General features: G+C 38.4%; 1 protein-coding gene across 1 annotated transcript; it reads right to left on the bottom strand.

Moving 5' to 3' along the window:
- Positions 1-382: 382 nt before the first annotated feature.
- On the bottom strand, positions 383-22,597 carry LOC130682184 (ATP-dependent RNA helicase DDX3X-like). The gene is given in 19 exon segments (XM_057496330.1): positions 383-586; positions 786-922; positions 1,192-1,345; positions 1,571-1,688; positions 1,760-1,936; positions 2,154-2,217; positions 2,219-2,280; positions 2,411-2,555; positions 8,848-9,008; positions 9,089-9,187; positions 9,438-9,523; positions 10,592-10,722; positions 11,057-11,170; positions 11,248-11,403; positions 12,060-12,180; positions 14,353-14,358; positions 14,770-14,817; positions 20,389-20,449; positions 22,517-22,597. Coding segments are annotated over 19 exon segments (2,001 nt in total). The 3' UTR covers positions 383-506.
- Between the last annotated feature and the right edge of the window lie 3,149 nt (positions 22,598-25,746).

The raw sequence follows: 25,746 nt of genomic DNA, 5'->3' as shown, positions 1-25,746 counted from the left end.
GTCTTCCTTTATGAAAATATCTCAACACAAGCCACTGCCCAAGTTTTTTCCTTTACATTTATATCAAATTGATGATTCCTGCTAAGTGACATCATTAGACCTGTGTGCCAAGGTTTGATTTTAACCCAACTTCAGTATCTTTATTTGAACGATTGACATTTTGGGCATTAGTGAGCCAAAAGGACATCAAAACAGTAAGTTGTCCTAAGTTTAAGTCACAATTAACAAACGATCCTTAGTCAAAAAAGTATAAATGCAGTTTGGGGTGGGAATAAGCAGGAGGGGGGGTTAATCCAAGCTACATCAATTAAATCTTTAAATCAACTTTATTAATAGACTGTTGACTACTGTTTTCTTCTTGTGTCTTTGAGCTCCGTTGAATTTTCAGGACAATCACAGTTGGTAACTGGACAGCAGTTCTTAAAGCTACACGATATGTTCTGGCTAAGATACATGTGGTTTCCAGATGAGGTTGTTTACAAGGATGACTTTGTTGTAAAGCAGATTCAATTGCCCCAGCAGCTGACACCCTGGAAGCTGTAATTTCCTCCATGTCCATCAGTAGTGCAGAAGCCTCCAAAATTAGCTGTCAAGAGATGTTAAAAAAAAAATTCAGCCAGCACTTTTAAGTAACTTTTCTTCTCAAGTACTTTAAATATAAACGTTTTAAAAGATAGCTACAGAATTGGATTTTGTGTTCTTTAGAAATTAAATTTCTCCACTAATTTATTCTTTGAAAAAAAGAAGTCTTTGCCAAAAATATGAAATGGAAAAAATTATGTTACCTCCACCAAATCCTCTGCTGCTGCTGTCACCACCTCCACCACTGTGGCTGCTGCTTGCATGACTACTACTAAAGGCAGAACTGGTGGAAACTCTACTTTGTTGATAGTCTCTGGCACCAATTCCTCCACTGAATCTACTATTAAAAGGAAAAATTCTTTTAATGAACAAGAAATTCAATAAAATGACAATTCTGTCCATAGACCCACTATTTCTGATTTTTCAAACCAGTTTCCAATGTGATCAATTCCTCAAATAGTGTTCCTGAAGACCTGAACAGTTAACATCAACATTTTTGACTCCATTTCAGCCTTCCTAAGGCCATCCCTTATCCAAGTATGCGAATTGTGCACAGTATTTTACTTAACCCCCATAGAGAAAAATAAGAAGGCTGGAAACAATCCGTACCTCTTAGAATGTCCATGACTGCTGCCCTTACAGTGGTGTTCATGAGCCATGTTTCCCAACCAAGATGGCACTTCTTGTTTAGCTTCAACAAGTAGATCCAACAAATCCTTTGTGATATTTCTATTTCTTTCATTAAAGAATGAGGTGGCAAGGCCTACAAGAGTCCAAATATGTATATAATGCCTGGATTCCTGTGAAGTTGCTCAGTGTTTTTACTTATATGCAGAATAACTACAACTCAAAAATGTGACGTTATAATTCAAGTTAAACTGGAATACAAATAACTGTTATCTGACACCTGATTGATGTCATGTCCAACCTTCCCTTAAAAATAAAGGTTCTAGTATTTCAGATTCTGTGTCAAACTAAAACACTTTACCAAGGTTTCCTACACGTCCTGTACGACCAATCCGATGTACATATTCTTCAATATCACTTGGCAAATCAAAATTGATTACATGTTTCACATTTGAAATGTCTAATCCTCTTGCTGCCACCTGAAAAATAACTTTTGTTAAAAGAAAGCAATAGTCAAACATGCATAACCCAAAAACAAAAATGTACTCACGGATGTAGCCACTAGAATCGGGCTTTTTCCTGAACGGAACTGGTGAAGGGCCTCCTCTCTATCCCTCTGTGATCGATCTCCATGAATACTGGTACAAGCATATCCTTCACAGGATAAGAAATCCTCGAGAGAACTGGCACGCTTCTTGGTCTGCACGAACACTAACGTCAGTGAATCCTTCCCTGAAAAATTGTATGTAAGATTTTGTTTACTAACAGCAACAGGTGTAATTACCTTTTCTAAATATTAACTGGCTTTCATTTTGTGCTAGGTAAACAAGCACATGGAGCTAATAAAAACTTAACACTTAAGAAGGTAAGTGAAAGACAAGGTAGAGGCTAAGGAGAGCCAAACTGGTCTTTCTTACACCTAGCTGACACTACTTATAATTCACCTTAATTGCTGCATTTAAGAGGTCAAGCAAAAATGACCGTTTGTCTGACTCTTCCACCCAACTACGTAGAGCCAACTCTGCCTACCGTCAGGAAGATATAATCATCCAAGAAATCATGAGCAAGCCACTGAAAAAAGGGAAAAATAAAAGCCTGAAGTATTATTACTCTAACTTTTTAAGTGTCTGAAGACACTCAAGTACTTATTAACAAATACGTTCTAAAAAAGGAAGTTGTATTTTTTCTAAAAAAACAACACCTGTATTCCCTTAGGAAAGGTAGCACTGAACATCATGGTGTGGCGAATACCCTTCCGTGGCATACTGCCTTGTTCAACTATACGACGTATCTGAGGTTCAAATCCCATATCCAGCATTCTATCAGCTTCGTCCAACACTACGTATCTGTTACAAAAAAACACCCAATTTAGGATCTGATGAGAAACTTACAGTTGAATATAGTTGTGTCTTTAATTAAGCTTGATACATTTATCCAACACTCTTACTACACAAAGTAACACATGAAATACACTTAAGTCACACAAGCAAAGGAGATTATTACTTGACTCTGTACCAATACAGGCTAACTGTTATTTTTCAAAGACTATGTAGAAAGTTAAAATCATTCATGTTTTAATCTAAATACTAATAAATCACTACAAAATGACCACTAATATTAAAAAAGCTTCATCTCAGAGGAGGGGCCAAGATGGTGGTGACAGAAGGGCAGCAGAAATCTCCTCCCAAAACCATATATATTTTTGAAAATACAACAAATACAACTATTCCTAAAAGAGAGGCCAGAAGATACAGTACAACAAACAGTAAGGCTACATCTACAGCTGCGAGAACCGAGCGCCTCATGAAGGGGGTAAGATACAAGCTGAGGACCGGCAGGAGCTGAGCACTCCACCAACCCCCGCCCACCAGCGGGAGGAGAGGAGTTGGAGTGAGGAGGGTGAGGGAGCCCAGGTATGCTAAATACCAAGCCCTAGTCATCCTCACCGGGAGCACAGACACACAGTACATGGTGTGCTGGATATTAGGGAAACGCAACAGTAAAACATGTGAGCAGGTTGCCACTGCTGGTGCCCTAGGGACAAAAGAAAAGCGAGTGCTTTTTGAAAGACGTAAAGAGAAAGAGGCCTCACAGCATCCAGCCACACTCAGACCAGCAGCTGGGTATCCTGGGGAACTTCAGGCACCATAAACACTAACACTCTGAGCAGAAGTGCAGTTCTGAAGCCCCTCATGGTGGTTAAACAGCCTCCTGTCAATTACCCTTCCCGAGTGGTCCTGCCACAGCAGGGGAGCAGCCTGAGAGTAGCTGCGCCCACAGCAGCTGCCCAGGGCCTCCTCCACAGCCACCGGGGACAGACTCAGAGGCTCCACGGCATGTGGCAGCCCGGCACAGACAGAGGAAGCTGGGACAGGGTGTGAAGGGTAGCCGTTATCGCAGGAGAGCACACCCAGTGTGCCTGCCTCTCCCCGCAGGGCCCGGGGATGCCCCGATGACTGCACCGCCTGCAGCAGCTCAGGAAATAAAACCAGAAGCTGCTCCTGGTGTGTGGGTAACCGGCACAGGCAGCGGAGAAGGGCAAGGTGACCAACAAGCAGGAGAGGACTTTGTGACACAAGCGCTACCTGCCTACAGCTTCCTCTACCGCCATGAAAAGGCGGAGGAATTTGGTGCAGTCCAGAATTACTCTTGGTGCCCGAGAGAGGGCCTGGAGAGATAGATTTAACCTAACTCCCTGAAAAAGAATTCAATATTAACGTCATAACCATGCTGATGGACCTGCAGAGAAATATGCAAGAGCTAAAGGATCAAGTTAGGAGGAAGAATACAGAAATAAAACAATCTCTGGAAGGACTTGAGAGCAGACTGGCTGGGGTGCCAGAGACCGTTAATGGAACAGAGAGCAGACAACAGAAACACAGAGAAGCTGAGGCAGAGAGAGATAAAAGGATCTCCAGGAATGAAAGACCATTCAGAGAACTGTGTGACCAAGCCAAATGGGACAATATCCACATTAAAGGGGTACCAAAAGAAGAGAGGAAAAGGGACAGAAGGTGCCTTTGAAGAAATAACTGCTGAAAACATCCCAAAACTGGGGGAGGAAATAGTCTCTCAGACCTTGGAAGACCACAAGGGACCCAGGGAGGAGGACACCAAGACGCATAATTAAAATGGCATTGACCAAGGACAAGGCGAGAGTTTTAAAGGCAGCCAGAGAGAGAAAAAAGGTCACCTACAAAGGAAAACCATCAGGATATCATCAGACTTCTCAACAGAAACCTTACAGGCCAGAAGATAACAACATGATATATTTAATGCAATGATACAGAAGGGCCTAGAACAAGGAATACTGTATCAAGCACAATTATCATTTAAATATGAAGGACGCATTAAACAATTTCCGGAAAAGCAAAAGTTGAGGGAATTTGCCTCCCACAAAACACCTCTACAGGGTATTTTAGAGGGACTGCTTTAGATGGGAGCACTCCTAAGGCTAAATAGATGTCACCACAGAAAATAAAATCACAGCAAAGAAAGCACACCAACCAAACACTAACTAAACACAAAAAATAAAATCAACTATGCACAAAAGCAGTCAAAGGAAACACAAGGAGTACAGAATAAAACACCTAACATATAAAGAATGGAGGAGGAGGAATAAGAAGGGAGAGAAATCATCATCAGACTGTGTGTATAATAGCTTAATAAGGAAGTCTGTAAGACAGGTAGTAAAGACGCTACCCTTGAACATTTGGTAAACACAAATCTAAAGCCTGCAATGGCAATAAATACATATCTTTCAATATTCACCATAAATGTAAGCAGATTGAATAAACCAATCAAAGGACACAGAGTAACAGAATGGATAAAAAAGCAAGACCCATCTATATTCTGCTTAACACACACACACCTCAAACCTAAAGACATACACAGACTAAAAGTCAAGAGATGGAAAAACATATTTTATGCAAACAACTGGGAGAAAAAAGCAGGTGTTGCAGTACTAGTATCAGACAAAATAGACTTCAAAACAGAGAAAGTAAAAAGCAATAAAGAAGGACATTATGTAATGAGAATGAGGTCATTCCAGCAAGAGGATATAACCATTATAAATATACATGCACCCAACACAGGCGTATCAGCATATGGGAAACAAATACTAACAGAACTAAAGGAGGAAAGAGAATGCAATGCATTCATTTTAGGAGACTTCAACAGACCACTTACTCCAAAGGACAGATCACCACCAGACAGAAACTAAGGACACAGAGGTACTGAACAACACACTAGAACAGAAGGACCTAACAGACTTCTATAGAACTCTACACCCATACACACTCTTCTCAAGTGCATATGAAGCATTGTCCAGAGTAGACCACGTATGAGGCCACAAAAAGAACCTCAGTAAATTCAAAAAGGTAGAGATTTTACCAACCAAATTCTCAGGCCGCAAAAGTGTAAAACTAGAAATAAATTGTACAAAGAAAGCAAAAAGGCTCACAAACACATGGAGGCTTAACAACGTGCTCCTAAATAATCAATGGATAATGACCAATTTAAAAGAGATCAGGCAATATTTGGAGACAAATGACAACACCACCACAAAGCCCCAACTTTTGCGGGACACAGCGAAGGCTGTTCTAAGAGGAAAGTATATAGAAATACAGGCCTATTTAAAGTAGGAAGAAAAATCCCAAATGAATAGTCTAAAGTCACAATTATTGAAACTGGAAAAAGAACAAATGAGTCCAAAGTCAGCAAAACAAAGGACATAATAAAAATCAGAGTAGAAATAAATAAAATTGAGAAGAATAAAACAATAGAAAAAATCAATGAAATGAAGAGGTGGATCTTTCAGAAAATAAACGAAATAAGCCCCTAGTCCGACTTAGTAAGAGAAAAAGAAGATTCTACACACATCAACAGAATTAGAAATAGGAAAGGAAAAATCACGACGGACCCCACCGAAATACAAAGAATTATTAGAGAATACTATGAGAATCTGGATGCTAACAAGCTGGAAACCTCAAAGAAATGGACAACTTCCTAGAAAAATACAACCTTCCAAGACTGACCAAGAAAGAAAGAGAAAATCTAAAGACACCAATTACTAGCAACGAAGTTGCATCAGTAATCAAAAAACTACTCAAGAGAAAAACCCCCGGGCTAGGTGGATTTACCACAGAATTTTATCAGACATACACAGAAGACAGAATATCAATTTTCCTTAAAGTTTTCCAAAAAATAGAAGAGGCGGGCAAACTTCCAAACTCATTCTATGAAGCCAGCATCACTCTAATACCAAAACCAGGCAAAGACTCCACAGAAAATGAAAACTACAGACCAACATCCCTGACGAACATAGATGCAAAAATACTCAACAAAATATTAGCAAACAGAATTAAAAAAACATCAAGAGGATCATAAACCATGACCAAGTAGGATTCATCCCAGGGACGGAAGGATGGTACAACATTCGAAAATCCATCAACATCATCCACCACATCAACAAACAGAAAGACAAAAACCAGATGACCATCTCCACAGACACTGTGAAAGTGTTCAACAAAATTAAACATCCATTCTCGATAAAAACTCTCAACAATATGGCTAGAGAGGGCAAGTTCCTCAACATAATAAAGGCCATATATGACAAACCCACAGCCAACATCATACTTAACGGTGAGAAGCTGAAAGCTTTACTACTAAGATTGGGAACAAGACAGGGATGCCCACTCTCCCCATTGTTATTCGACATAGTACTGGAGGACCTAGCCACAGCAATTAGACAGAACAAAGAAATACAAGGAATCCAGATTGGTAAAGAAGAGGTCAGATCAAATTGTCCTGTTTGCAGATGACATGATATTGTACATAAAAACACTTAAATACTCCACCCCAAACCTACTAGAACCAATATCTGAATTCAGCAAAGTTACAGGATACAAAATTAATACACAGAAAATCTACTGCTTTCCTATACACTTACAATGAACTTGGAGACAGAGAAATCGGAAAAAAATTCTATTCACAATTGCATCAAAAAGAATAAAATACCTAGGTATAAAACCTAACCAAGGAAGTGAAAGACCTCTATTCTGAAAACTACAAGACACTCTTAAGAGAAACTGAGGTCACTAACAAATGGAAACTCATCCCATGCTCTTGCCCAGGTAGAATGAATATTGTCAAAATGGCCAAACTCATTAAAGCAGTCTACAAATTTAATGCACTCCATATCAAAATACTACAGCATTCTTTAACAAACTGGAACAACTCTAAAATTCACATAGAACCGCCAAAGACCTCGAACAGCCAAAGCAGTCCTGAAAAGGAAGAATAAAGTGGGGGGCATTTTGCTTCCCAACTTCAAGCTCTACTTCAAAGCCACAGTAATCAAGACAATTTGGTACTGTCACCACAACAGACCCACAGACCAGCGGAACCGGATAGAGACCTCTTCATGCACGTATCTCCCCAGGCAAGGGAAACAAAAGCAAAGATGAATAAGCGGGACTATACCAGGCTGAAAAGCTTCTGTACAGCAAAGGACACCATCAATAGAACAAAAAGGAATCCTACAGTATGGGAGAATATATTCATAAATGACAGATCCGATTAAAGGGTTGACATCCAAAATATATAAAGAGCGCGTGCACCTCAACAAACAAAAAGCAAATAATCTAATCCAAAAATGGTCAGAGGAGCTAAACTACAGAGTTCTCCAAAGAAACGCAGATGGCCAACAGAGATATGAAAAGATGCTCCACATCACTAGTCATGAAAGAAATGCAAATGAAAACCGCAATGAGATATCACCTCACAGCGGTATGGATCGCCAGCATCGAAAAAACAAATGACAACAAATGTTGGCGAGGTTGTGGAGAAAGGGGAACCCTCCTACACAGCTGGTGGGAATGTAAATTAGGTTCAACCATGTGGAAAGCAGTACAGAGGTTCCTCAAAAAACTCAAAATAGAAATACCGTTTGACCCAATAATTCCACTCCTAGGAATTTACCCTAAGAATGCAGCAGCCCAGTTTGAAAAAGACATATGCAACCCTAAGATTATCGCAGCACTATTCACAATAGCCAAGAAATGGAAGCAACCTAAGTGTCCATCAGGAGATGAATGGATAAAGAAGATAGTGGTACATATACACAATGGAATATTATCCAGCTGCAAAAAGAAAACAAATCCTATCATTTCCAACAGCATGGATGGAGCTAGAGTTTATTATGTTCAGAGGAATAAGCCAGGAGGAGAAAGACTAGTACAAAATCATCTCACTCGTATGTGGAGTAGAAGAGCTAAGAAGAAACTGAAGGAACAAAACAGCAGCAGACCCCAAGAACCCAAGAATGGACTAACAGTTACCAAAGGGAAAGGGACTGGGGAGGATGGGTGGGAAGGGAGGGATAAGGGGGTTAAAAAGACAGGGGCATTATGATTTGCATGTATAATATGGGGAGTGGTGGCACGAGGAGGGCTTTGCAACAGAGAAGAGAAGTAGTGATTCTACAGCATCTTAACATGCTGATGGAAACTGACTGTAATGAGGTTTTCGGCGGAGGCCTGGTGATGGGGGAAGTATAGGCAATATAATATTCCTCATGTGATTGTAGATTAATGATATCAAAAGAAAGCTACATCTCAGATACAGAAATTAACTTACTTGCAGAAGTCTAATCCAATTTTTCCTCTTTCCATCATATCCAGGAGACGCCCTGGAGTGGCAACTAACAAGTGACACCCACGTTCTAAATCTCGAATCTGCTGACCAATATCAGCACCACCATAAACCACACAAGGTCGAACTCTAGACTGGTATGAAAACTGTAAGCAAAGGATTCATTGGGTAGTCAGAAATGTATCACTAATTAAAAATAGCAACAATAAGTAAAATGCATATTTACTTTTCTGGATTCCTCATAGATCTGTACAGCCAGTTCTCTTGTAGGAGCTAAAACTAAGGAAACTGGGTATTGTTTATGGCATCCATACCTTCCATTTTCCTAAGAAGAAATTTTATGAATTAAACTTAAAGACCCAAAATTTGTTCATTCTTTAAAAAATTCTTGACATCAAAATTCCCTTTGTTACTTAAAAATTACATGCAAAACTGGCTTTCTGTTGGATAATCAGACTGAAAACAAAATTTTAAATATGAAAATAAAGTACACTTGGCATCACTTAGAAAGAAGGGTCCCAACAAATTTTTGGTAAGTCTTCCAATGAAAAAACTTCTTACAAGGATTTCTTTACCTTCACAGCCCTCAAAGCCTCGCCTGGACCATCTCCATAAATCTGACTTAAGATGGGTAAGAGAAACGCTGCTGTTTCTCCAGAGCCTGTAAGAAAAACATTTTATGAAGTATTCCAAACACCCTCTTGTGTTAAGAAAATTTTACTCTATGAAAATTTTACTCTATGCCTAATTTTCTGGAAAACATGGTATATTTACACAGCTAAGCAAAAAGTGCCAGCCGAGGAACTTCTGTGAACATTTTATACAATGCACTATTCAATTCTCTGCATTTTAATTTACACAGAAACAACCATTTTGCTTAATCCTGCATCCACTTCCACTTCAATACTTTTTTTGGTATATACACTGTTGGAATGTGAAGCAGGAGTCAGCAATTCCGAAGAGTCCAAAAGAGGGTTCTCAGGGCCAGTATGTCTCTGCCATTGGAAAACTGTAGTTGTTTCAGGAAAACTCATTGAGAAAGCAGGCAGTGGCGTTAACCTAAAGGCCACAATTAGGTATAAAAGATGGGCAAGCATGGTGATATGATTGGGTTAGCCAAATATGAACACAGTGGACACAATCAGTGTGACAAATCAGACGAGGACGGTTGGTTAAAACCTCTCCACCAAGTGGACACCTGAAGCAGTTAGTTTGTGAAATGTGCATTAACTGTTATAAAACTTACTATACACATCGTATAATACATATATGACAGAGATTGAGAAAACTTACATCAACTTTAAATTCAAATGACTCAAAATTTGTAATACATCCAAACAGAAGTTTTAATACTGTTCTGCCATCTTTAACCCAACCTAAATTAAGAATAAATTACTATTCCTGCCCTCCTCCATTCCCCAATTCCCAAAATACTCTCTTCCTTTTCCCCAACCTAATTTTTATGGATCACAGGATCTTCCCTTGTTCTGTTGCAGCAGTATCAAACTGACAATTTGTTACAGATTTCCCCAAGATACCCTGATGAGACACACTGATTTCATCCAAAGGATCCAAAGACACAAGGTAAAAAGAGACATCACCAACTAGCCTTTACCTAGCTCAAAATCAAGCTAATAAACACAGTACTCAGGTACCCCTACACAATGTACTACTTTTAGCGCTAGTCTAGGTAAGATACTGACTTTTAAACTTCATCAAGTGAGCTTACCTGTTTGGGCACAAGCCATCAAGTCTCTTTTTTCTTTTATAATGGGAATGGCATGCTTTTGCACTGGAGTTGGACGAGTGTAACAAGTAAGCTCAGTGTTCCCCATGATAATTTCTCCCACCTCAACATCACTGAAATGTAAAGAAATTTAACCAGATCAAATGTACATAAGATGAGAAATACACTATCCATTGTAATTTGTTTGATAATACAAGAATGGAAGAAGCCAACTGAATGCCTACCTATTCATGACTAGATTACACCTGCTTTCATTTCAGGTAAAATCGTCATGTTATTTTTTAAGAAAGCGGACTAATGTACAAATAGTGTTGGTTCTTCATTAGACACATTTTTTATTTCAAGATTACTGATAATGGTAACATTAAAAAATATCAGTCTCTCCTTTTTCATAATCCAATGAAGTTTTCAGTAGTAACTTTAATAAAGAATTGTTAAAAAAGTAACACAAAGCAACTTACACTTTCAATATGTGGAGGACAGTTATTTCCAGTTGCCTCTACTGGTATATCATCATACTTCTCAAAGTTAATCCCAGCGTTTCTTCCAGAAAACAGTTCCCTGAAACCAAATTATTATAATGCATATTATACTAGCTAGTACGTTGTCATAACAATCAACACCTTTCATAAACTTACTGCTCCAAGCGTTCACTTGGTGGAAGTGGTTTTGACCAATCATCCTCATCTGATCTGTCACCCCAACGACTGTGTCCACTGCATTCAAATTTGCTAAAGCCAGTCCTTTCACGACTGCCAAAACCATCATAGCCACTTCGTCCACGATCATCAAACCTAACCACAAGCAATTTGCCAAAATATGTCATTTATCCAAAGCCATGTTATCATCTTTCTAGAAGTATATATTAGTTAAACATTTTGGTCACAAGGACATTTAAGATGCCAAAATTCAATATTAACATCTCAATTTGTGAAATAAGGTCTTCTACTTAACCAATGGTTATACATAATGGATACATTTTCAGCTTTAGAAAACCAGCATTGTTCTTTCCTTTTTCTACAATTGTGCGGCTTAGAACAAGTCTCACATGCTAAGAATTAAGTTCTACAATACATTTAACTACTATAAACTTTACATCTGAATTTTGAAACTGATAAACCCAAAAATGTAAGATCAGGAAGAAAAGAAGGAATCTTAGTCTTGTTTGTAAAAAATAATACAGGGGCAACCAGATATTAAATTCGTAAGATCAGTTTATCAAAATTGTGCAATCATAAAAAATGTTTAAACCAACACAAAAAGCCATAAATGATTAAACAAATAAAAATAACACTATCAAATTGCATATTTCTAGTGCATGTAAATTAAAATATTAAATCAGTAAAGATCTTTGAGCTAACAATAGTAAACCAACATTTGCTTAAATTTGCAATAGAAGAATGTTCCATTAAGGATGACTAAAGATCAACAAAATAACACAATAATTTACCTTCCCGTTGATCTACATCCATGATCACTGAAGAAAATGGGCTTTTCTCTTGAATCTCGAGACCCAAAATTGCAGTAGGCATCCTTATCTTTACAACTCCAACCTGACCGGTGTCTATCATCTAATCCCCCCAAACAAACAAACAGAAAAAGAAAAAAAATATGACATAATTCTGATCTTTCCAAATAAGGAGGTTTTCACAGTCTTCTTTTTAAATTTCATCCCTGTAGGACACCAAGGGTCAATGGATTATTCATGAAAATCACTGGAAAAGAGAACTGAAAGTTATAGGTAGTAGGTTTTCACCAGCAAATAGTCATTTTCTTGCCTTAAGTCCTCTTTTCTAGGAGAAATTACTGAAGGGAAAAAGGAAACCTTATGGTCTTAACATCAATGTACTAAATGAACACCCCCTTTAAAATTAAGTTTACATGTAACGAAAGTATATTACTTTTACATTGACCATAAAACACACAGTTTATATTCCATTCAAGTGTCATGGTTTGCTATACTCCTAAAACCTAGGCTTATTCCAATAAGATTATTTTGAAAAGACCACAGATAATCTTCTTAAAAGCTGAGACTGCTCTCTCAGAGAAATTTCAAGTGCCTCTCCCAAATCTTTACCTTCAGAAGTAAGCAAGTAGCTAGGGTAGCTCTACGGAAGCATTTTAGTTATGCCCACCCCTAAATACCTCACAAACCATAATACAAAAGTTGGTAAAATAAAAATACATATTATTGTCAGACAATATACCCTTTCTGGAATTCCCAGTGTAACAAAAGGTTAATTAGCCTCAGGTACTGTTAGTGGCCTAGGGAAACAAAAAACAGAATAGATACACTACGTGATTAGTAAGAAACAGGTCAGATATAATAGGACAAAAAATTCAAATTTTATAATGGCTGAAGCACTAAATTCCAGGCACTGAATTATGCTTTGTCTACTTCTTATGGGCTCTCTGTAGAAAATAAGTGGCATTGTGAAAACAGGACTTAGTCAATTAGAAGACTTGGAGAAGGCAACTTGGTAGGAACTTTATCAGCAGCGATATAAATATGAGAAGTCAGTTGAACATCTTCAATACATAAGCACTGTTCTAGTTACTCTTACAAGAAATAAATTAAGTGAATGGAAATAGTGTAAAAGGAGTTTTAATATTTCTATTTGACTCGTAAAAGCAGTTTTGATATTTCTATTTGACTCCAGTGCACTTTTAAATGTCTTCAGACGTACCTATATATAAAATGAAGCTATCTGTATTCAAAAACTACCACTGGATTTTTTCAAATGATCCTCAAGGAATAAACCACAAAACATTTGCAGCAGGTAGAGTTTTCAGTAAGAACCCTAAATTTAGTAAACATGTCCATCTGTTAAAACTTTTAACACCCTCGGATCTTCCAGAAAGGTTCCTCAATCCATTCTCATGAAGATCTCTCTATTTTTCAATTTACCTTGCATGAGGTATTGGTAAGCATCTCCCCATTTCAGTATTAGAAAACCAAAGTAACAATTGGTGTGCACGTTATTTGTATAGGTATACTTACATAAACTACTGTCAAATACTAGAGTACAACAATGCTGGATCAAGCTTGGTGAGAACACAAGTATATCAAGGAAAAAAGAAAACTTCAATACCTCCCTTGCCTAATTTCCTAATTGGACATGTCTCTAAGGCTCATCTACAGACATTGAAAAGTTAAGAGTAAACTTACACCACAAGCTGATAAAGACGAGAATCAGACACTTTATTAAATTTGTAGCTCCACCATTTGCCAGATGGATGAGACACAGCCATTAGCAGGGTGATTGTTGAATTTTTAAGATCTGTTCAAAAAACTCCTGAAGGTACTGACAACTCCATTTCAAAACACTTAATATACTCTGGATGCTATGCCAGCAAGATACACTGAGGAGAACTCATTAACCCTTTTCATAACTCTGCAGTTACTTTGAAAAAAAACCCAGCATTAGCTGAATTACCTTCTGGTAGACCTATACACACTTAAAAGTTTCATTCAGGAAAACCACAGACCTCAAGCTATAGTTTATCTTCTCCCTTCCTAAAACACCCCCCTACCCTTACTTATTTACCAGTCTTTATTCTTCCCTTTCAGCTTTAAATATTTTTCCTGACCTTTCCCTTCTTTCAAAAATTTCAGTCATACAAATCATTCTAACAATATATTTAATAAGCTTTCACCACTGTACATTAAAAAACAAACAGTAAAATATATTCAGGATTTTCATAACATTTTAAGCAAACCTTTCAAATGAAGCAGTTCAGGCAAAAAGCTAACATCAGAGAATCTATCCAACTTACTAAGTGTGCACAAGCTTGTACTCCTGCATTTAACTGTTCTACAGTAAACCTGTATAAGGTGGCTTAATACATGTGCAGTTTTAATATACATATTTAATAGAGACATACCCATTTTCAAATTAAAATCAATCATGTTGTCAATGTTTACAGATACAACCGCAGACTGGTGGGAACTGTTAACAGTAAAATTATACTAGTGAAAGTGGGTGAAAAGAAGTAACTCTGAATTACATAAAATTAGATGAACCTTTTCAAAGTTAGGAAATGCTTGTTCTTGAACAAGAGAAAATGTGTACAGACTTCCCAGGTACCTCATTTTCCCTAAGCTAACTCATCTCTAAACGTACAAAAAGTTGGATACAAAGTTGCTGTTAATCACCTACCTTTAGATGCTTCTCTGTTCCTTAAGTGAGGAGGTATAGAACTCTGTTCTAAGAGAAAAAAAAATTAAAAGCACATTATAACATCCAACACACAGCTTTTTACAAAAACAAGCTTTAAAGCCTCCTCTAAACGTTGTTTTGCAGTAGGGAATAAATACCGAAAAATCAATTATTGCTTAAATAATATAATTTTTACCCTAAAATTGAAGGGTGGGAGACAAGCCTGGCAATCTTGGCAACATGGATTAAGAAAAAATTCCTCATATCAAATTCAGTTCAGTTACTCATAGTTACTTAACAAACATTTAAAAAGGGCCATCTCTTAGTTAACTTGCATGAATTATAACATACACATGTATGACCATCACTGTAAAAGCCTAAGAAAATATCCTCAAAAAATACACCATCCAAAAAAGATATTTCATGCAAACAATAGGGAAAAAAAAGCAGGTGTAGCCGTAATAGTATTAGACACAATAGAATTCAAAACAAAGAAAGTAAAAAGAGATAAACAAGGACATTACATAATGATAAAGGGCTCAGTCCACCATGAGGATATAACCTTTATAAATAGATATACACCCAACACAGGAGCACCAGCATTTGTGCAAAAAACACTAACAGAATTAAAGAGGAAATAGAATGCAATGTATTCATCTTAGGAGAATTCAACACACCATTCACTCCAAAGGACAAATCCACCAGACAGAAAATAAGTAAGGACACAGAGGCACTGAACGACACACTAGAACAGATGGACCTAATAGACATCTATAGAACTCTACACCCAAAAGCAGCAGGATACATATTCTTCTCAAGTGCACATGGAACATTCTCCAGAATAGACCACATACTAGTCCACAAAAAGAGCTTCAGAAAATTAAAAAAGATTGAAATTCTACCAACCAACTTTTCAGACCACAAAGGTATAAAACTAGAAATTGTAAAAAGAAGGCAAAAAGGCTCACAAACCCATGGAGGCTTAACAACATGCTTCTAAACAGTCAATGGATCAATGAACAGATTAAAATGGAGATCCAGCAATATATGGAAATAAATGACAACAACACAAAGACCCTATTTCTGTGGGACACGGCTAAAGCAGTTTTCAGATGAACGTACATAGCAATCCAGGCATACTTAAAGAAGGAAGAACAAACCCGAATAAATAGTCTAATGTCAAAATTATCAAAATTGGAAAAAGAAGAACAAAAGAGGCCTAAGTCAGCAGAAGGAGGGACATAATAAAGATCAGAGAAGAAATAAACAAAATTGAGAAGAATAAAACAATAGAAAAAAAAAATCAATGAAACTAAACTAGTTCTTTGAGAAAATACACAAAATAGATAAGCCTCTAGCCAGATTTATTAAGAAAAATAGAAACAACACACATCAACAGAATCAGAAACAAGAAAGCAAGAAAGGAAACATCACGATGGAACAAACAGAAATACAAAGAATTATTAGAGACTACTATAAAAACCTATATGCTAAGAAGCTGGAAAACCTAGAAGAAATGGCCAACTTCCTAGAAAAATACAACCTTCCAAGACTGACCAAGTAAGAAACACAAAATCTAAATAAATCCTTTACCAGCAATGAAATTGAAGCAGTAATCAAAAACCTACCCAAGAAAAAAAAACCCAGGCCAGATGGATTGATTTACCTCGGAATTTTATCAGACATAAAGAAAATATATAATACCCATTCTCCTTAAAGTTTTCCAAAAAGTAAAACAGGAGGAAATACTCCCAAACTCATTCTATGAAGCCAACGTCACCCTAATACCAAAACCAGGCAAAGACTACACCAGAAAAGAAAATTACAGACCAATATCCCTGAAGAATGTAGATGCAAAAATACTCAATAAAATATTAACAAATTGAATTCAAAAATATATCAAGAGGATCATACACCACAACCAAGTGGGATTCATCCCGGGGATGCAAGGCTTGTACAACATTTGAAAATCCATCAACATCATCCACTACATCAAAAAAAAAAGAAAGGCAAAAACCACATGAGCGTCTCCATAGATGCTGAAAAAGCTTTTGACAAAATTCAACATCCATTCATGATAAAAACTCTCAGTTAAATGGGTATAGACGGCAAGTACCTCAACATAATAAAGGTCATATATGATAAACCCACAGCCAACATTATACTGCACAGCGAGAAGCTGAAAGCTTTTCCTCTGAGATCGGGAACTAGACAGGGATGCCCACTCTCCCCACTGTTATTTAACATAGTACTGTAGGTCCTAGCCACGGCAATCAAACAAAACAAAGAAATACAAGGAATCCAGATTGGAAAAGAAGAAGTTAAACTGTCACTCTTTGCAGATGACATGATATTGTACATAAAAAACCCAAAAGTCTCCACTCCAAAACTACTAGAACTGATACTGGAATACAGCAAAGTTTCAGTATACAAAACTAACACCCAGAAATCTGTGGCTTTCCTATACACTAACAATGAACCAAAAGAAAGAGAAAGCAGGAAAACAATTCCATTCACAATTGCATTAAAAAGAATAAAACACCTAGGAATAAACCTAACCAAAGAAGTGAAAGCCTTATACCCTGAAAACTATAAGACACTCTTAAGAGAAATTAAAGAGGACACTAAAAATTGGAAACACATCCCATGCTCTTAGCTAGGAAGAGTTAATATCGTCAAAATGGCCATCCTGCCCAAAGCAATACACAGATTTGATACAATCCCTATCAAATTACCAACAACATTCTTCAACGAACTGGAACAAATAGATCAAAAGTTCATCTGGAAACACCAAAGACCCCGAAGAGCGAAAGCAATCCTGAGAAAGAAGAATAAAGTGGGGGAGGGGTAACTCACTCCACAACTTCAAGCTCTCCTACAAAAACATAGTAATCAAGACAATTTGGTACTGGCACAAGAACAGAGCCAAAGACCAGTGGAACAGATTAGAGACTCTAGACATTAACCCAAACATATATGGTCATTAATATTCGATAAAGGAGCCATGGACATGCAATGGGGAAATGACAGTCTCTTCAACAGATGGTGCTGGCAAAACTGGACAGCTACATGTAAGAGAATGAAAGTGGATCACTATCTAACCCCATACACAAAAGTGAATTCAAAATGGATCAGAGACCTGAATGTAAGTCATGAAACCATAAAACTCTTGGAAAAAAACATAGGCAAAAATCTCTCAAGACATAAAAATGAGTGACCTCTTCTTGAACATATCTCCCCGGGCAAGGAAAACAAAAGCAAAAATGAACAAGTAGGACTATATTAGGCTGAAAAGTTTGTGTACAGAAAAAGACACCATCAATAGAACAAAAAGGTACCATACAGAATGGGATAATATATTTGTAAATTACAGATCAGATAAAGGATTTAGATCCAAAATATATAAAGAGCTCACGAACCTAAACAAACAAAAAACAAATAATCCCATCAAAAAATGGGCAGAGGAATTGAACAGACAGTTCTCCAAAAAAGAAATTCAGATTGCCAAGACACACATGAAAAGATGGTCCACATCGCTAATTATCACAGAAATGGAAATTAAAACCACAATGAGATATCACCTCAGACCAGTAAGGATGGCTACCATCCAAAAGACAGACAACAAATGTTGGCGAGGTTGTGGAGAAAGGTGAACCCTCCTACACTGCTGGTGGGAATGTAAATTAGTTCAACTATTGTGGAAAGCAGTATGGAGGTTCCTCAAAATGCTCAAAATAGACTTATCATTTGACCCAGGAGTTCCACTTCTAGGAATTTACCCTAAGAATGCAGCACTCCACTTTGAAAAACACAGACGCACCCCTATGTTTATCGCAGCATTATTTACAATAGCCAAGAAATGGAAGCAACCTAAGTGTCCATCAGTAGATGAATGGATAAAGAAGATGTGGTACATATACACAATGGAGTATTATTCAGCCATAAGGAGAAAACAAATCCTAAAATTTGCAACAACATGGATGGAGCTAGAGGGTATGATGCTCAGTGAAATAAGCCAAGAGGAGAAAGACAAATACCAAATGATTTCACTCATATGTGGAGTATAAGAACAAAGGAAAAACTGAAGTAACAAAACAGCAGCAGAACCACAGAACCCAGGAATGGACTAACAGTTACCAAAGGGAAAGAGACTGGGGAGAACAGGAAGGTAGGGAGGGATAAGGGCGGGGAAGAAGATAGGGGGCATTATGATTAGCATGTATAATGTCCTGGGTGTGGGAAAGTGGAGGGATGTGCAACACAGAGAAGACAAGCAGTGATTTTACAACATCTTACTATGCTGATGGACAGTAACTGTAATGGGGTTTGTGAGGCGTACCTGGGTAGGGGAGAGCCTAGTAAACATAATGCTCTTCATGTAACTGTAGATTCATGATAACAAAATTAAAATAAAAAAAATAAAACATGCACCATCCTACTATGCTGATGGACAGTGATTGTAATATTGTATGTGGGGGGAACTTAGTGATTGGGGGAGTCTAGTATACATAATGTTCCTCATGTAATTGTAGATTAATGATACCAAACAAACAGACAAACAAAAAACACAGATCTGAGGGGAAAAAATGCACTAAATCAACTCCAATTACCCAAAAATAAGGCTTTGTTTCTATTCTGATAAATGAAGTCCAAGTTGATTAAAGAGCAGGGAAAGGAAAATGACAATAAGAACAGTGTGTGTTACCTTGATTGTTTGTAAGTGAACAGCCTGGTCTATCACCAAGGAATAAAAACACTTAATCTACATAGTAGAAGAAGAAAGTCAGTTTTATACCTTAAAACTCAAATTTTAATCTCTAACTTTCCGACTGAATTAAGTATCCCAATCCGTTAGAATTAAATTATCCATATAATGGCAAATAACATTACCTGAACTAACCATATACTTGAAGTTTTGAAGGGTATCCACTGCTTTCCTGCAAGCCTGAGCCCAAGGTGAGATCAGCTGCCAAATGATAAACCACCACCAATTCCTCTCCCTACCCAAACAGTAATGTCTATGAAGTCCTCAAAACAGGAAATCAAACCAACTCTGCTCCCCCAAAGAACAAAATATTTCAAGAGATAACAAAAAGATATAGAAAGATTTTAAAGAATTTAATACAGCTGACATTTTATTTATTTTATTTTGGTGTCATATAATTACATGAGCAACATGGTGGTTACTAGATTCCCAGCACCAAGTCCCCACCATACAGCTGACATTTTAAATTCTCACTACCACCTAACAACCCATACAGCCTAGTTCTATTTGTCTCAGATTCTTCATGGGAAATAAATGGCAGTAACTTTAACACATAAACAAATACAGGTTCTGAACAATATGGTAACAGTTCAGGTAATTTCACAGATAGAACATGTCTCCCACCTCCTTCCTGCTTGCCCAGGAAACAACAGTAAAAATGTATTGGTACTACATTAATTTTCTTCTAAACCAAGTTACCACTCAAATAGAACCACAAGTCTCTTACTGTCCAGGCTTGTCAAAGTAATTCATGTGGAAAACAGAAGGGAAAAAAGCTTCAATTAAAATTAGCAAAAACAATGACATGTGAACATTAAGCTAATGAAGATTTTAGAGAGAAAAAAATTACTTACTGCTTGTTGTAATTCCTCCTTCACTTTGATTATCAGAGGATTTCAGATCTAGACCAGCAAACTGAAAGATAAGATATTAAAACTTCACATGCTGACACACGCATTACTACACTACTAAGGTAAAAATCAAGTATAGATAGCATTACAAACAAAATACAAATCTCAAGACTTACATTCCCTTTAACCCTATATATAGGCTAGCTGCCCTGTCTGCAGCTGTTAAAAATCTTAAGTATAGTTGATACACAATATACTACTGGTTTCAACTGTACAACATAGTGATTCAATACTTATACCCATTATGAACTACTCACCAAGAAAAATGTAGTTACTGTCACCAAAGATACTAAAAATTACTTATAAACCCTACAAAGGACAAATGCAAGAGGCAGGACGCCAGCATCCCACTACAGATAGTTCAAACACCTTCATTTAAAGCAATTTTCCCTGCAAAAATTTTCCTTACTAAAAGATCTTTAATTATCAAACTAAATTGTTAATCATTTCTCAAAGCCACTGGTTTTCTGCTTGGTATTCTTTTAAGCCTAAAAACATCTACCCAAAAAACGTTTAGCACAATTTGCAATCTCCTTAAATAACCCTATCTCAAGACTGATCAACTATTCAATTCGGTTAATCCCTAAGCAGAAACCCACCCCTCATCACCAACTGGCAGTTAAGCATTGTGGCACTTTACTAACACTGGATCATTCAACTGAAAAGCAGTTATTTCTCGCATTGCAGGGATTATAGTGTGGCACAACTGACATTTCATTCTTGTAAAAGTCTGTCTTCAATCTCAGTTCCTACCTGCCAACACACTGGTGAGATTTCAACACCATAGAAAATGGTTATTCCGCTTTGTTGCACTGTAACTAACCAAAGAAGCTTAATTAAGTTCTATTTAGAAGCAGAACAGTTATATACACCAAAAAAAAACAACAACCCACGAAGAGCAAAGAGCACTGTCACCAAATGTTACTAAGACAATAACGTTTATAAACACTGAGTAAAAGTTTAAGATAACGTTACCAAATTACACCAAGGGTCAACATTAAGGCATTAAATCTTAGTTATCACAACTTTTCCTGGACTAATTTGTTTATTACTTAATTCTAATTAGCCGCGGGGTGCAGTTTTTCGAGAGTTAAACAGATTCCATTTGCACAGGTAATTTTACAAGTGTGAATGCCTTTGCTCTACATTTATTTTCAACTTTTGTGCTCTTTTAAACACGTCAAATCTCACAAAATTGCAGGCTTTTAACATAACGCATCATTAGCAGGAAAACATCCTCATAAAAGCAAGCGGTGAGATCTATCAAATCCCTTAAATATACATGTAACTAAAATTTAGGAACAATTAGTGTCATTAAGATTCTTGCACAATTTAGTAGGAGTTCTTCAGTTTGTGTAAAAAGTTATGCTCTATAAATTCCTTCTACTAAATGTGGAAGACATAAGGTGTGCCTTGAAAGTGCAAAACGACTCATTTACTGTTTCTCTGGAGAAAATAGAGAAAAATGAAATAGAGTAGCTCTCCTGGCTCCTCAGACTACGTATCCTTTCCCCCATTCCCAGTATTTTGGCGAAAAATGTATTCTACTTAATTAGGGAAATCCTTAGCTTTGACTATTTCAAGGTTTCTCTCCTTAGTCACAATAAAGTCAGTAACAAAAACCTTATCTACTCAGCTGATCCACTGTCCGAGTACTTTTCGTCTCATTAACCCCAAAGTTGAACGATTAACAGAAGAACATGAACACCACATTGTACCACTCCCCAAATACGCACGGCCCACGGCTAAACAGTCATCCCGCGACTTCACTGATTTAGGAGAGGGAGCAGGGCAGTACTACCTTCCTAACTTCCCAAGAGTCTTCCAGCCTGCTTCCAGCTTCCATTACCTCCAGTCACCGGTTAAGGGAGGCACACAGAGGCCATTGTTCCCTCCTCTAGTGACTCTTCCGGCTCTCCTGCATCACAAAACTTTCCACTACCTAAACATGGCCTCGTTATCGGCAGCACCCGGCTATTACAAGGAGGCAGAAGGCCCGCGAGACAAAACTAAATAACCGTTTCATAGTTTATTTTGTAGTCAGTCATTCGGCGGCCCCGCTCCCACCGACCCAGATCGGGTGGGCCTGAGGCTTGTTACCCGACAACAGCGAGGCACAGCCAAACAGCCTAAACAAAGCGGCCGCCGCCATTACCGCTAAGAGACGGCCTCACTCCTTCCCGACGCTCTCACATTCCGCGGCCGCCAACTACTCTCATGCGCACACCAACGACACTTCCAAGCTTTAATCAAGGCCGACCAATGACAACCAAGCCTCTCGTACCCTTTCGCGTACTTCCATCCATTTACTAATTAGTTATCGCAGCACACGTGCACCTCTGGGAGACTGCACGCGCACACATACAGAAGCCGCCACTGTGGGCAGCCGGGTAAGATACCTGAGTCGAGCCTGTCCCTAGTAACAGTGAAAGCCGGCAATACTGCCGCCGCCTCTGCACAAGCTTAATTGGGTTTTCTCACCACCTAGACTCCCACTCACCTCAAGCCACAGAGTTTCCTTCAAGGCATCTAGTTTCCATTACGCCATAGGCTACCTTAAGCAGGGAAGGGGGAGCACGCAAACAGCCCAGAAGGCACATTTCTCCTTACCTGCTGGTGGACCCGCTCAAGCTCACTCATGCCAGAAGCGAACCAAGAAACCGGAGCTTTCCACCTTCGGTCCAGCGTTGTCCGTTCTGTGTATTCCTCTTACGTTCTCCCGGCACCACCCCTCTTACGTATAAATGACTAAATCGCGTTAGGGTCTTCTGGTTAATCGCGTTTCCCTAAAACTCTCAGAACTCGCGAGAGCTTTATTTCTTCTGTCCTTCGGCAACGTCTTGGACTTCTTGGGAGCTGAGAATAAGCCGTCATTCTTCGAACTATCGCGAGAGCTTAAACGTAGTGTCAAATCCCCTTTAACTCCTCTCCTCCTCCGTGTTTTCGTAGGTTTCCTTCTTTACTGAGCTAGCGCTCTTTTCCTTTTCCCTTCCAGTAGTCAGAATTCACACAAAATGTTTACGTTTTTACTAGCCCTCGCCTGCCTTTGGGAAGTTTTTCCTATGCAAGACCATTAAAATGCCCATAGTACGCATTGTGTGGTGGGATCACCGGGAGAACAGCGTTGGACAGAGAAGGAACACAGTGAATCTGTGGCATCTTGCTGTGCTGATGGACAGTGACTGCACTGGGGTATGGGTGGTGACTTGATAATAGAGGTAAATGTAGTAACCACACTGTTTTTCATGTGAATGTGAAACCTAAGTAAGAGTGTCTATCAATAATACCTTAATAAAAAAATACAGAAAAAACACCTAAATAACGTTTGGTTCATGTGACCTCAGGTGTCGTCGGGTGCGTGGCCAGTTTGTGCAGAAGTCAACAGTGGCTTGAGTAGAATACTCTGGGAGGGGAAAGAAAAGACGTTGTGGGTAGAGTCTGCAGAGGATGTTCAGGTTGAGGAACATCGGAGGGGGTATTCCAGCTGGCTGTGGGAAGCTGCCCGTCTGAATGGTTTAGGATGCTGGGGTCTTGGGCAGGAACCCGAGGCCTCTCTGCTTTCGCAGCGGCCGAGATGTAACCCATGCTCTGGGGGCCACCCGTTATTTGGTGAGGGGACAATGAAACTACTTTAAGGTGAATGACGATTAGGTAAAGTGCCAACCCACCTCCTCTGCTCCTTCCTCTTGGCAGGAGGCATTTCGTTTTTCGCCGGTGGTGTAGGCTCTGTAGCTTCTACTGCTGCACTGCTGTCCAAAGCCACTGGGCCCTGGAGGTTGTGGATGATACTCTTGGGGCCCAAGGGATTTAGTGCTGTTTGGAATGGCATAATCCACCTGCTGAAATTACTGTGCTTGTCCACATAGGCTTGGAATGGAAGGAAGTGAGCTACTGTTGTCAGAAGAATCACTTCTCTCTTAGGTTCCTTAGTTCAGATTTAGCGCCATAGGCCCCTCAAATGAAAGAAAACATACAAGTGAGCAGCAGCTTCTGTTTAAGAAATGCGCTAACATTCCTCTTAGGGAAACAATTAAATATGCAAGGTTCTGCACCATCCTCCATGGGTGTCCTGCTGCTGGGATTCATATTACATTCTCAAAAAATTTGTCACATAAAAGATATTTCTGCTTTTTCAGTTTTAAAACACTCAAATGTGACTGGATCAAGTTTCTTTACTGCTTTTTCAACTTCTAGCTGGAAAGCTAGCTTACATAAATGTTTTTTCAGCAAGTAAAAAACCAGGACACTTACCATTGTGAACTTAATGCATAAATATGATTAAAAGGTATGATATAAACTAAATTCCCTAATGCATTTCCTCCCCAAAATGATCTAACACAACAAAATAAAAGGAATATACATAAAAATTATTTAATATGTAAATGTCCACATATACAAATACAATGTGTTCATAATTGCTTATGTAAACAGAGCTAATGTTTTCCAAAATGGTGGAAATATGTATTTACAATTATATGGCATTCCTATTCCTAAAAATATCCTAATATGTTGAGACTAGTCAAAATACTTTGTATTTATATGAAAAGCAGAGTTCTGACAGAAAGGGTTTTTGCATTTTCACCCATGTGAAAGATTGTAAAGAACTAACTGTTCACTGCATTTCAGGACATAGGACATACCTGACCCTTTGCTAACCGTCACCAGTGGCACTTGTCAGTCATCGTGAAAACCAGATTACACAAATTTGCAAAATGCTTTCCTGAGAAACTAATCTTCCTAATATTAAGGACCTTTTTGAACTCTGAGATTGGTGAGTTCATGCTATGGAGCACTAGGGAGGTGTATTCGCATCATTTCCTTTTCATTTAGAGTAGCACAAAATGTGAGTCTGAGACTTAGAAGATGATGCAGGGGTTCTTGATGACGAAGCCGAAGAATGAGCTTCACAAACACTCAAGGAAGTAGAGCAAGGTACAGGCTTTCATTTAGAGATAAAGTGAAAGGACAGAGCTCTCGGCTCACACCAAGAGAACTCCATAGTGGAACAAGAGAATCCATAGTGGTGCATTGTCTAGGGGGTTTTATAGGCAGTTGAGGATTTTTCGAGAACATGAAAGAACAAGGAGGGAACAAGAGAGTCCATAGTGGTGCATTGTCTAGGGGGTTTTATAGGCAGTTGAGGATTTTTCGAGAACATGAAAGAAACTTAGGGATGTGGGATTGCATCACCTGCCCTGTCCTAAAGGTGGGCTGGGACATAGTCTGATTGCTAGGGCTGACAGCAGAGTCCTGAGTTATGCTGATACCCTTGCAGAACACTCAAACATTCAAGGCCAAGTT

This window comes from Manis pentadactyla, chromosome Y (genome assembly GCF_030020395.1).
Source record: "Manis pentadactyla isolate mManPen7 chromosome Y, mManPen7.hap1, whole genome shotgun sequence".
Classification (NCBI taxonomy): Eukaryota; Metazoa; Chordata; class Mammalia; order Pholidota; family Manidae; genus Manis; species Manis pentadactyla.
This window is presented reverse-complemented; position numbering and strand designations above follow the sequence as displayed.